Consider the following 25,135-nt stretch of genomic DNA (forward strand, 5'->3'; position numbering starts at 1 on the left):
TTTCGAGTTTTTCGACCCATTTTTCCGCATTGCCATGCTGATTATCATAATTATTTTAGTGATCATGATTATTGATCTATATTCATATTTCTTATGTAATTCTCTATCGATTGATATATAAAGATCCGGAAAATGTAATTGCCTTAAGGAGTTATCAATTTTTTGTACATACAATCTTTGGAACCACTTTTTCAAGATCACCTCTAAACGAGACACATAAGGCCTTCGCCTTGATAATTAATTTAGTGAACTCTTTAATGACGCGTACAGATACACGATGCGTTTCGGTTTCTAGCTTTTCCTGGATTCCCAAGAAAAGTCATCCTTAACGCGGGCTCAACTGTGAAAATAGTGCTACCGCCCACCCACCCGCTTTTAGACTCGACGCATCAGGTAACACTTTTTATTTATTTATTTATTTGTTTATTTATTCATTTATTTATTACATACTGCAGCCCGAAGACCAAGCAGGAGGGGCAAAAAGGGAACATATTGAAATAAATGAACAAGTTATACAAAAAGATTATAATAAACATTGCTACTGAACGACAAGTATACACTAACAAAGGTGATAAATATGCTTATTGGTCGAGTGACCGTCAATCCAAATTCTCCTTGGTGTAGGACGTTCGCAGAATATTGAACATGTTAGACACACTACAAAGAGTTACTCCAAAATTTGCGTAAACGCATACAAGGTGCAGCAAATTGTGCTTTCTGTGCTATCATAAAAAATAGATGCCATCTCTTCAAATTATTATGAAGTATGCTTTCCTACTACACGTTAAGTGAGCACACACGCATTTAAGGGGAGGCACAGTAAAAGTTTTTGTTGCAACCCCAATCATTGTACAAATAATATTTGTCCAATCTTCTTCAGCCTTGCTTGACATACGAACAGTATTACAATAACGTAACGTATGTGGCATTTTGATGATGATGATTATTGTGGTTTATTGGCGCAAGGGCCAGATGTGGCCAAAGAGCGCCAAAATGTGGAATTTTACAAGGAATAAAGAACAGCGTCTGTGTTGCAGTGCAGTAGTGCTTTTATAATCTCGTGTTATCCTTAGTAATCATCAGCCTCATAGATAAAATGAACAGACCACACTGAGTGGTGCTTTAGTTGAGATATAAATATAGTGGACATTCCACGTGCAAAGCATATACGCAAAATCAGGAGGGAGTATCACTTGACTCAGTAAGCCATGGCAAGCCAAGTTTCCCTGGCGCTGCCGGCCCTCTTTCGGGAACATGGAGGCATGGTTGCCGAACAAATAAATAAATATTTTCGCTCCGCAATCATTAGTGACGCCTGTCGCCAAACGCATGGTAGGATTGAGGAAGCAGCTAAATCACGGAGAAGAGAACAAAAGATTTCTGTTGCCGTGCCCTGTACTGACCTTCACGTATGCTGCTTTGAAGCACGAAGAAAGGCTGGGGCGTGTTGCCACGAACATACAATTCCTAAGGTGTCACTTGCGCCTACCGCCACGGTTAGTGGCGTCACCAGAGCCTCGCCTTGAAGCCCGTGAAGAGGGTCTCAGCGGGGTCTAACTATTGCACGCATTCCTTCAGCGCGCTCTGAATTGTAGTGATTAATGTTTAAATGCTTGCTTGGCAGTAGTTATATGGCACCTGTAGAGTACAGCGCATGCAACACAGACAAAAACATTTGAATTTTTTAAACTTCAGTTGACTCTAAGTGGCGACAAATAAATTGATTTCCCCTTTGTACACCGTACAAAATGAAAGGGACTCCAACACAAAATGAAAATCAGTTCCCTCGATGAGACACATCCAAGCCAGTGCATTGCATTCATATTTCGCGAAAATGAAAAAAAAATATCAGCCAAGCCTGGAACTGTCTGTTATATCTATTCAGACAGTAAAGAGCCATTCCGGGCCTGTTGTAAACATTTTGCCGACCAACCGCACGGTACAGAAAATAGATGTCCTAGTGCGGGAATTCAGAAATGTGAGCGTATGTAGGTACCACTGTGTCCCACGTCACAGAGAAGTAAAATTAAATGCAATAATTGCCATGCTGGTAAAGGATGATCTTAATAACACCTCAATGAGTCATAATGACGTCTCTGCACCCTACTGCGCGCATAAGGAGGCTGTGGCTGAGGCGCGAATAAGACGTCATTGAGTCCTTCCGAAAAATACTTCCTTTGTATGCTGCGCCAATTCCATCAAAGTTTTCTCGGCCAGCGGCAGCACATCTCAGGCGTCTGCTCACAGGCACTGTCACCACACAGGTCCAACGTTAGAGCGCCGCTGTTCTCGGAGAGCCAAAGCAGGTGCTCTCCCTGTGCACAAAACACCTACGCTGAACCTAATGAACTATTCTGGACCTTTCTTAGCTTGCAACAACTGGCACAAAGTCCTGAGAATGCTATCAGCGGTATTCAGACGCACGATGGGGCGCACCTGGCTACAGCTTCCACCTAGGCTGACATCTAACAAACATTTTTTGAAAGTGTGCTCTAATAACTCCTAAACCTTACAACCCATCCCCTTGCGCTTAAATTTATATGGCAATAACAAAGGATGATCGTATGCAATGAGAACCGAAACCATGTAAGCAAGCAAGATGCTCATCTCCGCCCTCTAAGTCAGAACGCTGCCCTTGCTCCAACATTTAGCGTTTCATTTCTAATCGATGCCAGCGCTGATGCGCATAAAGGCACCAGGTGCTGCCCACAGACGCGAATGCGTCAGTACGCAACGCAGTATGTTTTACTACTTTTTTCTTCAATGTAATTGTTGTCAGCTCTTGAGGCTTACGCTATGTTTACACTGTCTCAACGCGATTAGGTGTGAATGCAACAGTCGCCGGTGCGCCCGAGAACATGCTTGGCTTGTGAAGGCAGCGAACGCATGGCCTCCTAGATTATGCGGCACTGAAGCGCGCCACTTAGATACCGAGATCAAGCGTGCCACGTCACGCCCAGCTGACATGTGCTGCTGCTAGGTGCTGACCAGTTAATATTGAAATTAGTGCCATTTGTGTGTTTTCTTGTGTCCACCACTCGCCCTTTACAACCATGGTAGTAGTTTTAGTGAACACGCCCATATAATGCGTATTTTGTCTTAAAATTACACCCTTCTTGCTAAGGCTAGTGAAAAAAAAAATGTATTGAAATGCTATGAAATTGGAACAACGCACTAGTACAGCATAGATTATTGTGGACCAAGCTTTCAGTGCTATTCGGAGCTTTAAGACCGAAGTTTTGTCATGGAATTCCAGCCCCACGAGCAACGCTCATGCTTGCGGTGGGCGTATATGGTTCAATCCAGAAACACGTACAGCAGGTTATTCCGTACGACGTAGCGGCGTAGGGGGGGGGGGGGGGGGGAGGGGGGCGCAGGGGGAGAGGGGGGCGTTATGGATTTTGCAGTTTATAACAGCTGGGGCTATCAACGTGTGCTTCAGTTCCAGTAATGCTTTCTAAGGTTCAATATCCTAGCCAGAAAACTACAGTTTGTGAATTGTAGTCAGCCTCTCAATTCTGGGCATTAGTACGTGTTTCTAGGCGAGTTCGTCAAAGGGAATACCGGTCATGAATTTGAATTTTATAGAAAAATTACAGTCAAAATCGCCTGTTTTTCGCTGTCCTTGAAGCAAGATATGTGCAATTACTATATTCTAGCGGTACAAACAAATGGACGAGAGATGTGGCGCTTAAGAATGAAGCTTGAACAGAAGATCAAAACTCTGCAATGAGTTATCGAATGAAGAATATTAGGCGTAGCGTATCAAAGCAGGGAACATAGCGGCGTGGATTGAAGAAACAGGGTTAGCTGATGTTACAGTACACAATCGCAGGAACAAATGAAGTTGAGGAAACCGTGAAAATGTAGCGTGATAACTGATGGGAAGTTATAACTATGTAATTAGTGCTGTAATGAGATTTATTTAAATATTTCTCAGTCCAGTCTACCAACAGCTAGCAGCAGAGAGAAGAGCACGAGCTCTCTGGTGAACACAGAACGGGTCGTCGTCTTGGAGCTCCTACCGATAACACAAGGGGCGTCTGCTTCATTACATTGCCCCCGCGTGTGAAACGGAGCCATCCTGGCGACTCAGGGAGCAGATAAGATGAGGGGGTCGTAACATGGATTCAACTGGTTGCTTCATTAGAGTGCTTATAGAAAAAAGCGCAGTTGAGGACGGCCGCGAACAAGGCGGCGCATAAATAACAATTTTAGCCCACCAGGAGAAGCATCTCTTATGCACTGGACATGACTGTGCTGGTAGTGCTCCTGCTGACGAAGAAGAGAAAAAGTCGAATCACATGAATGTTTTTCCGCAATGTGCTGCCATCGGAAGAGGGACGCCGTGGCGGGGAGTTGTGCTCGCGTGCTCATCACTCAGTACTTAGTAAGCCGGCTTCTTCACGAACTCAGTACTCAGTGGTCCAGCCTGGAGGCTATGGCCTGTGGCTATCAGCCTCCAGTAGTTTATCTCACCCAGTACTTTGTGTTAATGATGATGTATTGCATGAAAGCAAGTCCTAGGCTCCTTACATATGAAGCAGCAGCATAATTAGGCTGCTGTTCATGAACGACGTCATCGAATCAAAAGTTGAAGCTTATCATAAATAATTCGCAAATACCATCACTAATTCTGCAATATGTGTTGTTTGAACACACGTTCAGAATTAGGGAGTGATTAAAATGATAAATAACGGGTGTCATGCTAAAGATTGCGTTTTGTTCAAAGAAAGATGCTGGGACATAAAAATGCGGTAAGCGTGTTTCGACACCAAATGCACGCATATTGAAGCAAATTATTGTTATCAATATACCTATCGAATCTTTCAAAATTGATGTATTACTCGAACCTACTCCAACCTGTTCTGAGGCTTTTAGAATTTCTTAAAGTTCTTTCAACGTCGGGCAGGGGCAAGATCATTTTCTGCTATTTCACCTTTAAAATGGGTTTGAAATGGTTTGAGCGGTAAAATTCATTTACCGCTCAAACGAGCACCATCGCCTAAAACGTTGCAATATCTTGAATTTATATGCCAACATTATCATAGTCGTTGCAATACTTGATGTGGTAGCTTCGAAATATTAAATGCGATCAAGGACTAGCAATACAAGAGCAGTTCAATATCTTAGTATAAAAGAACTTTAGTAAATATTAAGTTATATAATAAGGGAGTTGCTGGTTTCTATTTTTTGCAGTTATGGTCAAATAATACAGCTTTGTGGATGTTTTATACAACCGCTAAGCAAACCCCACCATGCTACCTGGAAGTACGAAATGACATAAACGAAACGATGGTCCAGCTCACCCCCTGGAATACACACCCAAAGAAAATGTAAGACAGAAAAACGCCCGCTTTCTTTAGGAAGCATCATTTACTATTCTTTGTCTTGCAGGATGCCGCATAGTGACCCTGAAATTTGGGAATTCTTAACGAAATACGAATGCGCAAACATGATACGGATGAAACATCGCTGTGAGTAATCTTTTCACAACTTTCTTTAAATGAATGTTGGAAACATATTTTGAGTTGTTTTTTTGAGCAGCCCCCTTTTCCTGCTCCAATGTAATATGTAGCAAAAATCCGCATCGTTGGTTTCAGGAAACACAATATGTTTTGCAATAATTCAAAGCTCCTGCCAACAATTGGCAGGCATGGAGCACACTATCAATATAACGGGTGTATGAACAAAAACTTTCAGACATTTTGAAAGGCTGCCTGTGGCAGATGGCACCATTCTACTTAATGAGCTGGTCTACTGGAAGAGGCGGACATTACTTGCCCAAAAAATTTAAATGCATAATCAACTAATGAACAATAATTCACCAATTAACCCGCCGTGGTTGCTCAGTGGCTATGGTGTTGGGCTGCTGAGCACGAGGTCGCGGGATCGAATCCCGGCCACGGCGGCCGCATTTGGATGGGGGCGAAATGCGAAAACACCCGTGTACTTAGATTTAGGTGCACGTTAAAGAACCCCAGGTGGTCCAAATTTCCGGAGTCCCCCACTACGGCGTGCCTCATAATCAGAACTGGTTTTGGCACGTAAAACCCCATAATTATTAATTAATTAATTAATTAATTAATTAATTCACCAATTAAATTTTTAAGTAATTACCTTAGGCTCATATTGCAATTTACAAATTGCAGCCGTGAAGTTCGCAAGGCGGATTCATTTTGTACGAATTCTCAGAGTGACACCCGTTGCGAGATATTATTTCCCGAATTTTGCGGTACTTTGGCGTCCCAGTTACTTTGGTGCTTCAATCTATAAAACATGGTTTTTATAAGAAAGTAACTGGAACGCCAACACATGGAATAAATCTGAGCGAACCAACTTTCTTTTATTGCGATAGCAATTATATGGACACTCAAAAGCAGATTTCTGCCGTCGGCGTCGCCATCGCCGTGAGGTTCCGTATGACGTCATTTGGAGATGAAATCGTCGCCGCGCGCCGAACGCTGTATGTGCGAGTGAAAGGGCGCGAGGGGCGCGTCTTTCACAGTGAGTGAACGCACGGCGGAGAACAAACGCGCGTTCTGCGCCGTGCTCGCTTAAGGGCTGCAGAAGTAGGCGTCTCTTTTCTCCTTTACAATCACCATATATGTAGAGCAAACGCGCCTTCTTCCGACGCGCGAGAGGCCGTGGGGGAGGGGGAGGGAAGGGAGGCGACGTTTAGCTGCGGCACCAAGTGCCTATTTATATCAGAGGCTCCGGAAACAGTCACCAACGCCGCACGCATTTTGAGCGAACGCGGACAAAACGCCGATGGCGTCGACAACAGTTCTGCGTGTTGCCGATGCTGCTGCATGTCCAAGTTTATACAGCTGATAAAGCTAATATCAGTACTCCGTATAGCTCTCTACAAGTTTGCTATCGCAATTGATGCTTCGCATTTCAGGTGAAACTGCGACAACTTTTTTCCAGTCATGGTGTAATCGCCTTCAGCACAGAAAAGTGTGCACATAATACTAACCCGCCCAATGCCACGAGCGCTTCGTCCTGCTTGAGTGTCTGGCACGTCTGACTGTTTCTTAATGATGACATTGTACAGCGTACATACACACAACAAATCGGGCACATGTTATTCTGGTTGTGAGTTGGTTACCGAAGGATGACAAGTAAAAATATACCTGCATTCTAGCCGTGATGGCACATTGCCATGCGCACATACTCATTGCCAAGTCTTTGCCATTAAGAAATTGCTTTGCTGAAAATTACAACACATTGTTATTTCATATGCTTTATATATAAACAATAAGCAGGAAGCGCTGCCTCTGTAGACAAAAAAATTTTTCGCAGTATATAATAGTGGAAAGCTTCTCACCTGCATTCTACCCGTGCTGGCACGTTGTCGTGTGCGTGTACTTGTCAATTCTTGGCAAATACTATATTGGTTAATTTGCTGCAATTAAGAAAAGACTGCGATTATATATGCTTTATACACTAAGCAGGAAGCACTGCCTCTTTACAGGAAAAAGACCTTTATTGCGGTAGATAATAGTGCAAAGATTATCTTTCTAGTGTGCTAGTGCTTCTAAAAAGTATCAAATGGTAACCAAAAAATGGTAAATTAGCAGAAAGTGATGTTAGTGGACCGGCGCTTTCGCAGGTCTAGATGGATCTTTCCTGGAACAAGGCGGCGTGCCCTGATGTCTAGGTAATCTACGCGGTGAGCAAATAGCTTTCTAAACTCGAACTTTATGGCAAGAAATGGTGTATGCGCTCATACAAAAATCATAGTGAGGTTTCCTGCAAACCAGCTCGGCCATTCCATTCTAGCTGTACCGACGTTTTCACGCCGCCGTCGTCGTACAGTCGTCTTCACGCTATCTTTCGCATAGACTAGCCGTCATCCAATTATCTTCATATCGTTGTCGTGAGGCTTTCACACTGATAACAGCACCATAATTCATACCCGTCATGACATTGTCGCCTGCCGTCTTCGTCATACCGCTTTCGCTGTTCAAACATCATTCCTTCATCGTTATTGCATCGCCGTCGCTACGATGTCGTCATGCAGTCATCGTCGTGCTTTCACAGACATCGCTGGCCCTGGCATGCGAGTGCCATAGAAAAGAGGTCCAATACCGAAAACAGTTTTTGTAGCACTTGGCGAAGTAATAGAGAACTCTAAACAAGTCTTTGCAATTGGGAAATTGCTTTGCTGAAAATTACAACACATTGTTATTTCATATGCTTTATACAATAAGCAGGAAGCGCTGCCTCTTTAGACAAAAAATTTATCGCAATAGATAATAGTGGAAAGCTTTATTTGGAGCCCTGTAGACTCCAAATAAAGGTGTCGTCAGCACTTTGGCGTATTGGTACATTACTTGAATGCTATTCAAATCAACGTCCACAGTCATCACCAGAAGGATGCTGTCGAAATCTTTACACATAGCGTTTTCGCCTGCATAGTACTGTATACTGCAACACTGCGACATTAGATAGTTTGTGAATAGCCTTTGTCGCCATAAGTATGTTAAACGTCAACCCCAATGAGGGACATTACGGTGGGCGTCCCTTCAATGCATTTAGTATAACGGTAAGGGAATGCAAACGTATGGAAGATTCTAAAAGACAGGGCGCCCTCTGGTGCTTTGTGAGAAACCTATCCTAGCCAAGACAATAAAATAGCAACTATCCTGCTATTGATATGCGAACGCGTCTCGTTAGGTGTAAGGCCGCCGGACTCGCCGGACGATGTCAGAAATTTGATGGGCTATGCGCTCATAGCGCATCGAGGGAAGCGCCGTCGAGGTCGGCAGAAAACCAGATGGGGTGATGAAGTTAGGAAATTTGCAGACGCAAGTTGGAATACGCTAGCGCAAGACGGGGGAAATTGAAGATCGCAGGGAGAGGCCTTCGTCCTGCAGTGGAAATAAAATATAGGCTGATGATGATGATGATGATGTGCTCATAGTCCCCAGCGGGCGCGGAGCAACTGACCAAGGCGGCGGTCAGACCTGCGACGCGGCAGAGGGTGCTAAGAATATCTGAGTCCGGAAAGGCCGTCACTGGAAACTTGACCTGGCAACGTTCAATACGAGTCCACTCTCGAGAGAGCCTAGCTTAGCAGGGCTCTTTCAGGAATTATAAGGTATTGTCTGGGATATCATAGCCCTTAGTGAAGTCACAACTGGTGAGGCTTATACAGTGCTGACTAACGGCCGCGTACTCTGCTACAGAGTTTTTCCAGATAAGAGAGAGAGAGAGAGAAAAACATTTATTTAGACCATTCAGATCGTTGATCTTGAGGACGAGTGGGTGGTGTCCTCATTCCAGGACTCCACTGGCCATGGCTGCTCGACGTACTTGCTGGACGAGAGCTTGTTGTCCCGCCAGGGTATCGCCGGTCAGTTGTACCTCCCACCGCTCAAATGACGTGTTAGGCGTCTTTAAATGTAGAGGTTTGCCCCCGCACCCCCACGAGATGTGAAAGAGTGTAGGGCGTGTGTCGCCGCACCAGGGGCAGATGCCGCGATATGTTTGTGGGTATATTTTGCTGTATCTGTGTAGGTTTGGGAATGTGTTTGTTTGGATAAGTCTGAGGGCTATTGCCTCTTCAGTGCTGAGATTTTTGTGAGGGGGAGGATAAATCCTGCGGTTGAGTCGCTGGATTTCGAGTCGGTCGCAGTAATTTGATGGCAGGGGCACAAAGGTAAAGGGAGGGGATTGATGAGACGATTGGTTTTGCCCCGCTCGGTTAATTAGCGCTCGAGCTAAGGCGTTCGCCCTTTCGTTCCCCTCCAGTCCCGCGTGACCCGGCGTCCAAGTGATTTGATGGGTTTCTTGTAGCCTCGGGCCTAGAATTTGAGCCGCCAGCACCGGTGTTCGTCCGTTGGTAAAGTTTCGGCAGGCCTGTTGCGAGTCGGTAACGACATGAACTTCCCTGCCCACCCTGTCATGTTGTTTTATTACTAGCGCTGCGGCTATGGTCTCAGCCGCAGCTGGGGTCTCTGCCCTGACGGAGGCCGCGAGGGTTAAGGAGTTGTCTCTCCCGTTCACGGCGGCTACCGCGAAGAGGCCCCCTGCGGGGTACGCCGCCACGTCCACGTACTGTACGTACGGGTCACTCTTGAATTGTCGGCGCTGTCTGTTGACCCGCGCCTTGCGTCGTCCTTCGTGGAGTTCATGACTCATGTGCTTTGGTATGGGGTTCGCCGTGATCTTGCTTCTGACCTCGGGCGGGAGTGATCGTTGCCCATCGAGGGCACGAAGCTCCGTGGCCGTGCCGGTCCGGTGGAGGATGGCTCTGCCCACCGCCGTGTTCTGTAGTCTGGCTTTTTGCGAAGCCATAACCGCGTCCGACAGCTCAGCGAAGGTGTTGTGGATGCCGAGAGCCGCTAACCTCTCGTTTGAGGTGGTAACAGGGAGACCCAGGGCCGTTTTGTACGCGCCTCTGATGATGGCATCGACTTGTTCTTGGTCGCGTTTGTTTAGCGAGTCGTAGTGATACGGCATGCTAAACGTTACTCTGCTGATCACCAGAGCCTGGACGAGGCGGAGCGTGATAAGAGAGAATTCGGGAAAGGATTTCAAGTCCATAAGGACATAGCGGGCAACATTGATGAATTCTACAGCATTATTTAGAGTGTGGCAGTCGTCGTTTTAAAGCTGAATAGGAGGTATTGACCCTTACAGTTTGTTTTACAGAAACGAGATGGCGCTCACGGCGGCGCGCCATACCTCTCCTCAGCGACCGCGCACAAATACGAAACCATTACCGCTTCTACCTTGCTTCTGTGCGATCAGCTGTCAGAAATGCAACCGAGTTTTCGCTAACACAGTGCTCGAATCATGCTAGATTGAATCATGTGGATTGAAGACGTGTGCAGTAGTTGACTGCAAAAATAGTGACTGGCATGTTAAGGAATAGAATGAATCTGTGTGGCCAAGTTCGCGGACCGCTGCTGCAACTGTCCGAACGTGTTACCGGCACTTCGTGATGTACGGCTTTAGGGTGCCTCGATGCCAGCGGCGGCACTGTGCATCGAGGCACCCTATACGGCTTTCCTCGAGGGTACAGAAATTTGCTGATCCGCCAGCCTTGTATCGCTAACCTTCAAGGAAAGGGTTTCATCCCCAGAACGTCGGCAAGAGTGAGTACCACTCGTTAAACAATGACAAAGACAGTAGCGCCGCTTCCTGTCATAGTAAATTTCGCGCACGTTATCTATACACATCTGTCCCAAATGGCAGGAAAACTTACGCCCACTCTATCGCCGACGACGTATCAAGTATAAGTGAATGGGCGCACACTCTAGTATATGCGCACTGTATACGCACAATAAATGACGGACTACACCTATGCGCACGAATGGTCGAAGCTGAATGTTTCGTGACGGTCCACAAGAGTAAGCGAGTTACTAGCTGTATTATATATTTTGCTACAAGGTATTACAATGTACAAAACAGCTACGTTTCAAGCCTTGTGCGAAGCAAGAACAAATCGATCGGAACTGAGCACACCCGCGAGCAATTAGGCAGAAAATAATCAGATAGTGGCCGCACCAAGGAACTTCACTGAGTCAGAAACTGACAAGCCACTGCTTCAAAATATTTGCCGAATAAAGAACAAGGAGCAAAACACACTAATCCTGTCAGAATTCATAATCGGAAAGCTGGGATAGCTTGGAATACGCATTTAGCCCCGCTTTTAGAACAAGCACCTTATACGCTGCTTGCGCCGTTTGGACATAGCTTAATCAGCTCCGAAAGCGCTTTTGCATGTTCTCTGAAGCTGTGATCAAAGCTTCGTGTCGTCCACCTAGTCACCACCTACGATATCTCCGAAAACAGAGGTTTTCTAAGCCGCGCCGGCGTCATACACTTCCATTGTAAACAAGGAGGCAACGGAGGCAGTTGAGGCAAGAAATGGACACGTCACCACGTGATCAAACATGGCAGCGCCCCCGGGATCGCCGCGAAAAGGGTCAATAGAATGAAGGTAGTACAAGCCTACGCCCCAACCGCCAGTCACGATGATGAAGAAATAGAACAGTTTTATCAAGATGGTCAATTAGCGATGAGAAAGGTGCAAACTCTGTATACTGCAGTCATGGGCGACTTCAATGCAAAAGTGGGGAAACAGCAGGCTGGTGAGCAAGCAATCGGCAACGATTCTTGGAACCGTACAGGAGAGATGTTGGTAGAATTCGCAGCAACAGGAAGTGCATCTGGAAAAACCCTAATGGAGAAACAAGGAATGAAATAGATTTCAAACTCTCTGCCGACCCCAGCATAGTGCAGGATGTAGAAGTATTAGGCAGGGTATAGTGTAGTAACCATACATTAGTGAGGTCTACGATTTCTCTCAGTCTGAAGAGAGAAAAAATAAAATTAGTCTACAAGAAGCAGGCCAACCAAGACGCAGTAAGGGTAAAAGCAGAACAATTCAGGCTGGTGCTCACAAACAAATATGCAGCTTTAGAACAGGAAGATGAGGACAACAGAGAGGTAATGGATGAAACCGTAACCAGGCTGATCTCAGAAGCAGCAATTGAAGTGGAATGTAAGGCAAAACATAAAAGTGTCAAACTCAAGAGACCAAATAGAATTCGCTGAACTGTCGAAACTGACCAACAAGAAGAAAGTAAGGGATATCCGAAATTATAACGTGGAAAAGATTGAGGAAGCAGTAAAATATGGACGCAACATGAAATCGGTGAGAAGACTAGGCATAGGACGAGATAAAATATATGCACTGAAAGATAAGCAGAGTACTATCATCAAGAATTTCGATGACATAGTAAAAGCAGCGGAAGAATTCTATATTGAACTGTACAGTTCCCAGAGCAGCCAAGCTACATTCATTCGATGTAGTGATTAACAGAATACAGAGGCCCCTTCTAAAACTAGCGATGAAGTTAGAAATGCCTTGAAAGACATGACCAAGGGAAAAGCGGCTGGAGAATATGAAATAACAGTCGATTTCTACAAAGATGAACAAAGCTTGCGGCCCTCTATACGCAATTCCTCACGGCTTCAACTTTATCAGAAAGCTGAAAGAACGCCAACGCTACTCTAATCCATAAGAAGGGAGACGTTGAAGAATTGAAGAAATATTGACCCATTATCTTATTTTGCTGTCTGTGTTGTACGAAATATTCACCAAGATAATTTGCAATAGAATCAGGGCAACACTTGACTTCAGCCAACAAAGTGGACAGGCTGGCTTCAGGAAGGGATATTCTACGATGGATCATATCCATGTCATCAATCAGGTCATCGAGAAATCTGCGGAGTACAATCAGCCTCTTTATATGGCTTTCATAAATTATGAAAAAGGCATTTGATTCAGTAGAGATACCAGCACTCATATAGGCATTACGCAACCAACGAGTACAGGATGGATACGTAAATATATTGACAAATATCTGCAAGCATTGCACAGCAACCATGGTTCTCCACAAGAAAAGTCGAAAGTTACCTATGAAGAAAGGGGTCAGGCACGGAGACACAATCTCTCCGATGCTATTCACTGCATGCTTAGTAGTATTCAAGCTCTTAGACTGGGAAGGCGTAGGAGTGAGGATCAACGACGAATATCTCAGCAACCTTCGGTTTGCAGATGACATTCTCCTATTCAATGACAATAGGAACAAATTACAACAAATTATTGAGGACATTAACCGGAACGTGTAATAGCGGGCTTGAAGATTAATATTCAGAAGACAAAGATAATGTTCAATAGCCTGGCAAGGAAAGAAGAATTCAGGATCACCAGTCAGCCTCTAGAATCTCTAAAGGAGTACGTTTATCTAGGTCAGTTCTTCACAGGAGACCCTGCTCATGAGAAATCAATTTATAGAAGAATAAAATTTGGCTGTAGTGCATACGGCAGGCATTACCCCTGTCGTCAAAAAAAGTGTGTAATCATTGCATTCTACCGGCGCTAACATATGGGGATAAAACTTGGAGGTTAACAAAGAAGCTCGAGCACAAGTTAAGGACCGCACAAAGAACGGTGGAACGAAAAATGTTAGGCCTAACGTTAATATACAGGGAGAGAGCGGTGTGGATCAGAGAGCAAACGGCAATAGCCGACATTCTAGTTTACATTAAGAGGCCAAAATGGGGCAGGGACGGCCATGTAATGCCTAGGATAGATAACGGGTGGACCATTAGACTTCCAGAATGGATACGAAGCGAGGGGAAGCGCTGTCGAAAACGGCAGAAAACTAGGTAGGGTGATGAAGTTAGGAAATTTGCAGGCGCAAGTGGAATCTGCTAGCTCAAGACAGGGGTAATTGGAGATCGCAGGGAGAGGCCTTCGTCCGGCAGTGGACATAAATATAGGCTGATGATGATTATGCGCGCATGACTAACGTTTTAGTGGAGGTTAGAAAAGCTCAAGGTATTTTTAATAGTTACTAGCGATCAACACGAGTGAGAGCTTACCCATCACGAGAACATGGGGGCTGCCATGTTCGACAACGCTATTTCTTAGCATCCGTAAGCATTACGAATGTCAAACTCGACAAATAACTGACGTTATCATAGCGCACGTAAAGTGCAGAAACACAATAACGTTCGGAGCATGCACAGTGAGGACGACGCTATTTCTTTACGCAAGTAATGCGTTTACGTTTTATTACAAACGCTATTCTAAAACTGTATAATAAAGCACTAGAGTGCCCCAATTGAAGTTCATTAATCTAACTCCTTATTGTGCTAAGTTGTGTCCGGGAAATCAAGTAAACCTCAAACAAACAAATACGGTGAGCACGATGGTCGGTCTTCAAAATACCATGTAAGGGTAAAATATATTGGCTATTTTGACATGACTCGTCTTAAGTTTCACCGTAATCGCTTGTGCTGGGGTGCATTTCAGAATGCAAACCACTATATGCATCACACACGCTATCGGATGAGACGAAGTTTTTAGCTACAGATCGGGCGAGAACTTTTAAAATACTTCCGATGCAGTTACGAGTCTGTAGCCCCAAGCAGTACTTTTGTAACAGTGGTCAGCCGGTAAAAGGAAGCAGACACACAAAAAAGAAACACGAAGAAGTACAACTGTTTTGGAAAACCATTGTCCCGATGCCGCAAAAAGCACACGAGATCAAAAAGTACACCTAATGTAGAAGAATAATAACAAAAAATAGGAATTTAAGATTTGAGAGTTCGTTAAATCACGTAACACGAACTAAGAATCATTACATGGGCGACCTCAGGTTTTCCAAAGCGCCACTGTGCTAAGCGTAACACCGTTAGGCACTACTTCACAGTCCTCTGTGCGCCAAGACGCGGGAGCATCTTGTACGGTCCGAAGTAGCGTCGCAAAAGCTTACACTGACTCGTATCAGACGTCGTATCGACGTCCAAGCCAGGATATGGTCGCCATGCTAGTATTACACATCAAAGTGTCTAAATCAACGTCACGAGTACGCTCGAATACTCCAATTTGTTTCCCCAAGATATGATAATTATATAAGAAAAAAAGGTCGCAGTTTCGCCCAAAAAGCGAGGCATCGATTACAATAACAAATTAGTAGACATCGGTATGAAGCAAGTATAGTGGTTTTATCGGCCACAAAATTATGTAAGTATTAACTTACCAACTGAATTATCAAACATGGTGTCACGCGCACACAAGCAAACATGAACACATCTTACTCGATGACTGCGCGCACTCGCTGTCAAAACGCTGGAGTCAGAAAGCGCGGCACAGCAACGAGCGAATTTACCTTCGTGCTGCTTCTCGCTTCAACGCGAATTAAGCGGCAAGAACACAGCGCACGCGAAGCTATCAGCGCTCGGCGCAATCTCTGTGCCCAATCGCAGATCGCTTTCAAGATAGGCCACGCGCGGCAGCGCTACACGCAGCCGCTGCTGGATAGAACGCCCCTCCCCCCCCCCTCTCCCCGTGCGTAGCGTGCGACTGAAGACGGCGTGCTTCCTCCCCGATGCCCTCCCTTGAGCAAGCGAGATTGAGCCACCATCGTCGGTTCACCCTCGCCCGCGTTGCATCGCACATACAGCATACGGCGCGTGGCGACGATGTTATTGCCCTTGGACTTTACAAGGGAAGTCCCGGTGACACCTGCGGCGTCGACGACAGCAGAAATCGCCTGGACTCTCCATGTAATTGTATTGCAATAGAATCTCTTCCACAACAGATTCCGCGAAGGTACGCACAACCTTCAGAGTACAGTGGTCACAATACTTACAGAGCTGCTTATCTGACACGCATATCTTCCGGTCATCAAGTGTGCTAGGGAGGCCTCTGCGCTAACAAGAGTCCGAATTTGTGCGGCGCAACGTCACTTAAACGAACAGTTATTACCAGCGTGGCTAAATGTTCGCTATTTGTAAAATATGCGTTTAGAAGTGTCTCTAGACGTTAAATACGTTAGAGATAATACGTTAAGTAGAATGTACCTTAAGTGGAGAAGAATTGGGCATCGGGAATGCGGAAATCACAAAAGTGTTGCGCAAGAAGTTCGAACAGTTTTCAGGCTATGGTTGATATAACAATTACAAAAACAGTGAAACCACGTCATAGTCCACAATGGCAAATGATAGCACGCAGCGAGTCCTCACTACCGCTCAACAACCACATCTATTCCACGATAGGATCATGCGTATAGGTGCGTAATTTTCGAGGGTCTGCGGTATATTTATTCCATTGTGCTTAAGTGAGCTCATTTGCACTTGCCAAAATAGTACTTATATTCTGTTATTATTACACAAGCTCTCGAGCACATTCCTTTACCTTACTTAAATGTGGGACCCCGCAGTGCGATCGATGTGTGTCATGCAGCAGAGAGAACGTATTGTTCACTGCCGCAGACAAAAATAAAGTCGCAGTTTCGCCGGAAAGAAGGTGAAGCATCGATTGCGATAGCAAATTAGTGGACAGTTATACAAAGTAAGGATGATACTTTTATCGGCCGCATAAACTTGTAAACGTTCACCTACTAACTAAATTAACAAGCATCGTGTCACGCGTGCACAAGCAAACATGAACACATCTTACTTGATGACTGCGCGCAGTCGCTGTCAAAACGCTGGTGTCAGAAAGCGCGGCACAGTAACGAGCGAATCGATCTTCGTGCGGGCGCCTCCTCGTTGCCTCTCCCCGGAGCCTTGTGGCCCCGGCGCGCGCGCCCGGAGTAGAACGCACCCCTCGCCCTCCGTGCCCACCCTCCGGAGCGTTGCGCTCGACAGGAAGACGGAGCGCTTCCTTTCCGCTTCCCTCACTTTCGTGCGCGAAATTGAGCCACGATGGCCGACTCACCCTCTCACGCTTCCACTCGCACATACCGCATACGGCGCGCCGCGACGATTTTGTCGCCCTTGGGCTTTATAAAGAATCTCCCAGCGACGGCGACGACGACTGGGAACGGCAGAAATGAGCCTAGACTTTCCATGTAAGTAATATCGCAATGAAAAAAAGCTAAAGAAAGCACTATAATCAGCTGGTATCGAACCTATCTGCCAAGGCAGCGATAATGGATTTTGAGAATTAGAAGCACTAAAGCGAATTTGTATGTAATAGGTACGTATGAAGTGGAGCCATACCTTGACAGCTAGGCCACGTCATTAGCCATGACGATGTGAGCCCGGGCAAGACGGTAGCCATCGGAAGGTTGATTGAACAAACTTCTAAGGCCATCCACCGATTACTAGCTCTTTGTGCGAGCCATCCTAGACCTTACAGGAGTCTCCAATAGCCAAGCCCCTCATCCGCATCACCAAACAAAACGCGCCGTTCGGGCTAAACCCATCCCAAGAAGGCGCATTCCGGAAACTTCAACGTTGCCTGCATTCATCGCCGATAGTTTGCTTTTTTGACGAGAGCACCAGGTTAACACGGACGCCCGGAGCGTTGTCCTTGGCACTGTGCTAATCCAAAACAAGAATGGGCTCGAACGAGGTATCGACTACACAAGCCGCTGTCTGTTGAAAGCAGAAGTCAAATATGCAACGGTCAAACAAGTGTGCCTGGGTGTTGTTTGGGCTTTGGCTAAATTTGCCGATACATTTTTACGGCAAGCAATTCTTGGTCGTCAGTGACCACCATGCCGTGTAATGGCTTACTTACTTGTAAGATCGCTCAAGTTGGCTTGCTAGTTGGAGCTTGAGACTGCAGGAGTTCGACGTCAGCTTGGTTTACAAATCAGGCCGAAACCACTCCGACGCCCACTGCTTAACAAAAGTACCGGTTGATCCAGCCCCACAAGGTGGTGACAACGACGACGCTTTTGTGACCAGCGCTAAAATTTGGAAGCACCTTCGCACAGGAGTAACGCCCTTATTCTGATATGCAGGCTTGATTGCATACATGAAAGGCAAGAGCGATTCTCTGCCCAGGCCATTGAATTGTGCGCGCCCATATTTTTACCTCCCGAACGGCAAGCTCGTGAGGAACAATTGCGTACCGAAGCATATCACTAACTTCTTGTCGTTCCAACGAACTTGCGGCAAAAAAAAAACTAAAAAAAAAACTTCACAATCATCCCACGACGAGTAGACAACAGGGCATTTGGGTTTCACTCAGACATTGCGAAATATCCACAAGAAGTAATGCTGGCCGGCAAGGTCTAAACGATAAAGTAACGCAACTTCGGGCCCCGAAAGTTTACCCCACGGCTTGAGCCGCTCGTCTATGCAGTCGTTGCTGACGGAGTTATGCAATCTCCAGGACTAACGTCATGGAGATTGCATAACTTAACGCTCATAACGGAGAAGCCTTTATGCGCGTTAGCAGACTCATGCGGATTTTTATATATCCATTGGATGTTTTCAAGTTTATTGTATTACTGCGATGCTTTGTTTACAAAATATGTACATGCTTTTAACGAGCGAGCATTCTTACGTGCGTTTGTATCATCGTTTAATCATGCGATAAGGCACCCTTTTCTATGGCTTTTCTGTTTTCACCGAATGACAGTGCTTCGAGATAACGATGAGTCTGAATGTTTTTGCCCTTTCTAGAAGAGCTGGGCCCAGTCCTATAAGTTTGGCATGCATGCACAGGTATGATTGCTAGCACTTTTTTAAAAGTGCGTAGTCACCAGCGTTGAGTAGAGAAATCTTGCCAGGCGGATATATAATAATAAACCGGCGAATGCTGAGCCATTCATTGAAGGACACCGACAACCCTTGCTCTCATCAGCCACCGCTGAGTTAACGGTCTGTTTTGCTTTCGGGCACAAGGTCGCCCATTAAACTGTTACCGCTCTGTCGTTTGACTTCGTCTCGCTGTGTACTGCCTGGGCACCGTCAGTACTGCTTAACAATATTTTTTTCACCGGATTTGCCACAGAATCTAAGCACCAACTTGTCTTACATAAAGCTATGCAATGCCTGGTTAATTGACGCAACAGACTTTCTGTAAAATTTTGTTGATAATCGTTTGGGCAGCTGTTTTATTTGTTGGGCCAGAACACGTTACTTTTTGTAAATAAATGTAAGAAGCACATGTAAAATATTTGATTACAAGCATATTTAAATGTTTAACTTTAGCGCAGGATGTTCAAGTTGAATTACGTGATTTTCATCAGGTCTATGGAACAGCTTGATCTTGGATTTTCTTGATCTTCCTACGTGCAACAAAAATGTACGAAATTCAGTTCGATGTCCTCGTTTCTCATCACGCATAAGGCAACTTCGAATTTTCGGCCTAGCAGCCATTGGGCAACTTGTGTATTAACTATTTTTGATGCGTTGCAAACAAGCACTTTCTACATGTTTAATAATTTCAAGCCTACTTTCTTATGCTAGTGAATATAAAAGTAATTGCACTAAAAGCTTCGATATGTACACAGTCATCATCATCATGAACCTGTATTTATGTCCAGTGCAGGACGAAGGACTCCCTGCGTTCTCCGATTACCCCTGTCTTGCGCTAGCTGATTGAGACTTGCGCCTGCTAAATTTCCTAACTTCTTCATACTACCTAGTTTTCTGCCATCCTCGACTGCGCTTCCCTTCTTTTGGTATCCATTCAGTAACACTAATGGTCCACCGGATGGATATTTGTCATATCCATCCTACGCATTGCATGACCTGCCCAGCTGCATTCCTTTCTCTTAATGTCAATTAGAATATCGGCTATCACCGTTTATTCTCTGATCCACACCGCTCTCTTCCAGTCTCTTAAACTTAGGCCTAACATTTTTCGTTCCATCGGCCTTCGTGCGGTCCTTAACTTGTTCTCGAGATTCTTTGTTAACCTCCACGTTTCTGCCCAATATGTTTCGCTCTCGAGTGAGGCTAGCTTAGCACGGCTGTTTTAAGAATTATCAGGCATTGCCTGGGTTATAATTGGCCTTAGTCAAATTAGAAGAACTGGTGAGGCTTATACAGTGCTGAATAACAACAACGTCCTATGCTACAGAGGTCTTCCAGATAAGACAGAATTCGGGGTAACATTTCAAGATCATAAGGACATAGCGGGTAACATTAAATTCTACAGCATTATTGAGAGGGTAGCAGTCGTCGTAATAAAGCTTAATAGGAGGTATAGGAGTAGGACGCCTCAACCTCTAGGCACGCTGATGAAGAATTAGCAATGAGAAAGGTGCAAACTCAGTATACTGTAGTCATTGGCGACTTCAATGCAAAACTGGGGGGAAAGCAGGCTGGTGAGCAAGCAATTGGCAACTACGGCATCGTTTCTAGGAACACTGGAGGAGAGATGTTTGTAAAATTCACGGAAAAGAATAGGCTACGAATAATGAATACCCTCTTCAGGAAGCACAACAACAGGGAGTGGCCCTGGCAAAGCCCTAACGGACAAACAAGGAATTAAATAGATTTCATACTCTCTGCCGATCCCAGCATAGTGCAGGATGCAGAAGTTTTAGGTAGGGTAAAGTGCAGTGAACATAGGTTAGTGAGGTCTACGATTTCGCTCAATTTTAAGAGAGAAAGAATAAAATTTGTCAAGAAGAAACAGGCCAACCTAGACGCAGTGGGGTAATAGCAGACTATTTCAGGCTGGTGCCCGCAAAGAAAGATGCAGCTTTAGAACAGGAAGATGAAGACAACATACAGGTAATTAACGAAACCGTAACTAGGCTGATCCCTGAAGCAGCAATTGAAGTGGGAGATAAGGCACCAAGGCAACCAGTAGGTAAGCTATCCCAATTAACAAAGAACATAATAAAGAAACGACAACACATGAAAGTGTCAAACCAAGGGATCAGATATAATTCGCTGAACGGTCAAAACTGATCAGCAAAAAGAACGTAAGGAATAACCGCAATTACATAGACAGTATTTCACTTTATATATCACATGCAAATTGTCATACGCAATACGTCATATGCGATATTTGTCATATGTTCTATACGTACCCCTTATGTAACACCCTATGGGGACCTTTAACGAAAATAAAGTGATGTGCTGTGATGTGCGATGTCCACATCACATGCCTTTAAGCTCATGCCGAAATCTATGCGTTTTGGTGGTCACTAGATATTTTCGTTTTTCAGAGGGTTTTACATTTTTATTTTATCATTCGCTTAATTGTGTTCTAATTTTAGCTACCACAGCATTTGTAATAATTTACATTCTGCCTTCCCAGTTTTTTAGTGTTGAAAGTTCTGAATAACATCTTTCTTCATCCTGTATTGGTGCGTCAATCTCGCTGTTGCATGGGCTAACTCCCATTCTATTCAGACGTTCAGGTGCGAGTGCTTCTGTTTTGTTAAAATTGCTTTTTTTCATTTTTTTTTCTAAACCTATACTGTACAATTTGACTAGAAATGCAATTTTTTCGTGCTTCCTAGTCTGACATATATCACTGGTTCAATATGATCATGGTCATCGAAGACACACTGCTACATTTGTAAGCCTTGCCTTTGATGGAGATGTTGAACCTTAAGATATTTGCGTTTGCATTGTGGTGTTGGATGATTAACGTGCATTAGAATCTTCTTGATTGTGCAGTGGCATGGTATTAACAACTTTACCAAATTCCTTGAAGCATTTGGTCACTTAAGCGCACGATTTGTGCACTTAACCATGCTTTACGTCAAGTTGTCCTAACATCTATGTTACCATTTATCTGACCTTCTTCTGATTTTATCCATGCTATCGTAGGTTGCAAGGATTGGGACATAGGAATTGGGGTGGTTAGATGGCCGTGTTTTATTGAATAATAGAAAATGCAAAAGCATTCTCATTGCTTTGTTCATTTTAAAGTGCCAGCAGACACCCAATTTTATTTGTCTTTACATTATGAAATATAGGCCGTGTGCTTTTTGCTTCTACATAATTGTGTGTAGGCCAAATATCTCAATAAATGTACCGATATAGTTTGTCGATTTGTTTTAAATTATTCTATCTACAAATATTCATGACTATTATCAAGGTAAGTAAGATGATTTTGGGTCTTCCGACACTGTTGCAATGTGAAGTGCATTTTGGTTGTCGTCCGATTACAGAAGCTTCGCAGCATGTTGTTGATCAATTGATACAGCAGCGAGACCATCTGGTTTGCGATCAATTGACTGAGTCATTGGTGCTGGATAATTTTTAAAGTGCCTAAAACTTTGGGCCGGTGTTTCCTCAGTCACTCTTGTAAACACTGAAATCACGTGTTTCGCAGGTCTTACTGTCATCTTTGTAGCGACTCCCTGGCCGTGTTTTTCACTCTCAATCTAAGCATCCTGGTAGTTGCATAAATGTTAAAGAGTTACAACAAGTCGTATTGCCACTTTTTAGTGCGCTACAATTATGTTCACTTTTTACCTTTGAGCACTGAAACAGCAATCATTCAGCATACCTTAAGGCTACAATAAATACGAATGTTTAGAGATCGTATTTAGATCATCACAGGCGGTTTAAACCATTAAAGACGTTTTTAAAATGACTACAAGAAATGATACAAAACGCCTGATAGCAATTTTTGAACACTTACAGAATGTTTTCCAAAACATATTTTTAAAACGATTACAAGACATCTTACAAAATGCCCGATAACTCAGATTTACTGGTGCAGTAGTCGGGCTTCAGGCCGGCTACATGAGATCTGAACACATTCGACAAACACTCGGCGAGACGGCAAAAGTGCGTTTACGGCATTTCTCTGTGGACATAGGTACGAAGCACGAAAAATGACTTTTAAATGCCTAAGCACTTCCATGCTTACTTTTTTGCTTGTGTTTACCTGTAGCTAGATTGAATATTTTCAATATTCGTTCTTTTCACACGCAGCGATCAATCAAACTCAGAAGCTGCTCTACATCAATGAAGATATATCCTGTGGTGTGGTTCAGGGTGTAAACTACCTTTCCCGTGGTGAGCGTTCTTAATTTTTTTGTAGTGTAGCTTAAAAAACGAACTATTTTCCATCACCAAAAAAATGAATGTGTGTTGAGCCCGCAAAATGATACTATACACTACGCCTTCATATTTGCATCCGCACTACAAAGCCTAGTTACAAAGACACTCACCCGCCGGGGTGGCTCAGTCAGCTAAGGCGTTGTGCTGCTGAGCATGAGATCGCGGGATCGAATCCCGACCGCGGCGGCCGCATTTCGATGGTGGCGAAATGCAAAAACGCCCGTGTTCTTGCGTTGTAGTGCACGTTAAAGAACCCCAGGTAGTCAAAATTAATCCGGAGCCCTCCACTACGGCGTGCCTCATAATCAGAACTGGTTTTGGCACGTAAAACCGCAGAAAGAAGAATATACTGAAATGTTGGATATTTGCGTTATCTGTGGCATCAAGAATCTGAGCGAATGTAAATGGCCGGCATGCACAAACAAGCTATCTGAGTTGGACAGCCACGTATTTACTCTCCTTTATTACATGGTAACAGATTATGGCACACTCCAGATAAAACCTCCGCGTTGCTTTATTTCACGACTTTTTGTTGCTTCGACTATCAATAGGTGTTGAGTACAAAACATAGCTCAAAAGCCATGCTTGTAAAACCAGCCATAAATAACTAACGCTCTTTAGTTGTAAGTATTAGGACAAAAACAATTAATTATGCAGCTATGATACCATATAAAATGATTGTTCTAATTGCCGGCCCACACTCCTTTCAGTAACTTCAAACGTGCTGTTAATCAAAGTGTGCCGGTTTCCTTTTACCATTTAGATATGACCAACCCTTTCCCCCCCCCCCCCCCCTTGTATAATATCTCATTCATGAGGTCTGAGGTACAATATAAAAACAGAAACCGAATATGCTGCATATACTTTAATGACAAGTTTATGTGCACATTCAGAGCGAGATTGTTAATTAGACATCAATGAAATTTTGAGCCCTAAATGTAAACTCCTTGCGCTCTAATTTGTCCTAAGCTGACCTTCCTGGAGTGTGTAGTTGCCGGGCTGTTTACAACAGAAGTTGCGATATTTTGGCTATATTAAAAAGCAAATTATCCCAAAAGTAAAAATTCAATTTTGCTGCGTCTAGGAAATAGATAAATACGTCCTAGAACTACCGAACAAGCCACAATGCAATAAATGCGGTAGTTTATTCTAAATATGGTCACAAGTGAGACACAGTTCGCAAAAACCATGTATCTCATGCTTGTTCTTGAACATTTATTTCTAAATCATATTAATCAATTTCTTTATATTGTCACGCGCTAAGGCAAGCGCAAGCAACAGTACCAGCAGCCAGACACGAAGAATGCCAGACACGAAGGGGACGGTTCTCCAGCTGGCACGGAATCTTCGACTTCGTCGTCTTCTCCATTCTTGCTGGGCACCCAATGATGATTGTTGGCTGGCTCAAAACACCAGGTGGCATTATTCCCCCTCCCAATGAAGCATCGACTCGATGCTCAAACAGAAGACGTGCATGGAAAGTACACAAATTAGGTAAGACGCACAAAAAAATGTAAACGTGCTAGCCCAGATACGGACATGCACACTAGGCAAAAAATGCGTTCTGTGGTCAGGAAAAAAAATTCGCTTCGGAGTTCTTCGGAGGACGACGCGACTACAGCAAAAAGTTTGTTCAACAGTACACTATGTGAACATCACCGTGTAAAATACGGCTTGAGGCGGACGACATGTGCAATCTCTGCACGGGGTAATCGGCGCTTGGACGATGGCTGGTCTCCGTCAGGAATCACTTCATAGTTCACGTCGCTGACACGCCTTAGTACTGTGTACTGTCCGAAGTACTTGCTCAGGAGTTTCTCGC

General features: G+C 44.4%; 1 protein-coding gene across 1 annotated transcript in view; it reads left to right on the forward strand.

Moving 5' to 3' along the window:
- LOC125946748 (uncharacterized) overlaps positions 1-23,297 on the forward strand; it is a 38,729-nt gene extending 15,432 nt beyond the window's left edge. The window contains exons 2-4 of the mRNA XM_049670646.1: positions 5,200-5,336; positions 5,398-5,477; positions 23,185-23,297. Of these exons, the coding sequence (XP_049526603.1) occupies positions 5,200-5,336; positions 5,398-5,477; positions 23,185-23,282 (315 nt within the window). The 3' untranslated portion in view covers positions 23,283-23,297. The remainder of the gene's footprint in view (positions 1-5,199; positions 5,337-5,397; positions 5,478-23,184) is intronic.
- Positions 23,298-25,135: the final 1,838 nt, after the last annotated feature.

Source organism: Dermacentor silvarum, chromosome 7, assembly GCF_013339745.2.
Source record: "Dermacentor silvarum isolate Dsil-2018 chromosome 7, BIME_Dsil_1.4, whole genome shotgun sequence".
In the NCBI taxonomy this organism is placed as follows: Eukaryota; Metazoa; Arthropoda; class Arachnida; order Ixodida; family Ixodidae; genus Dermacentor; species Dermacentor silvarum.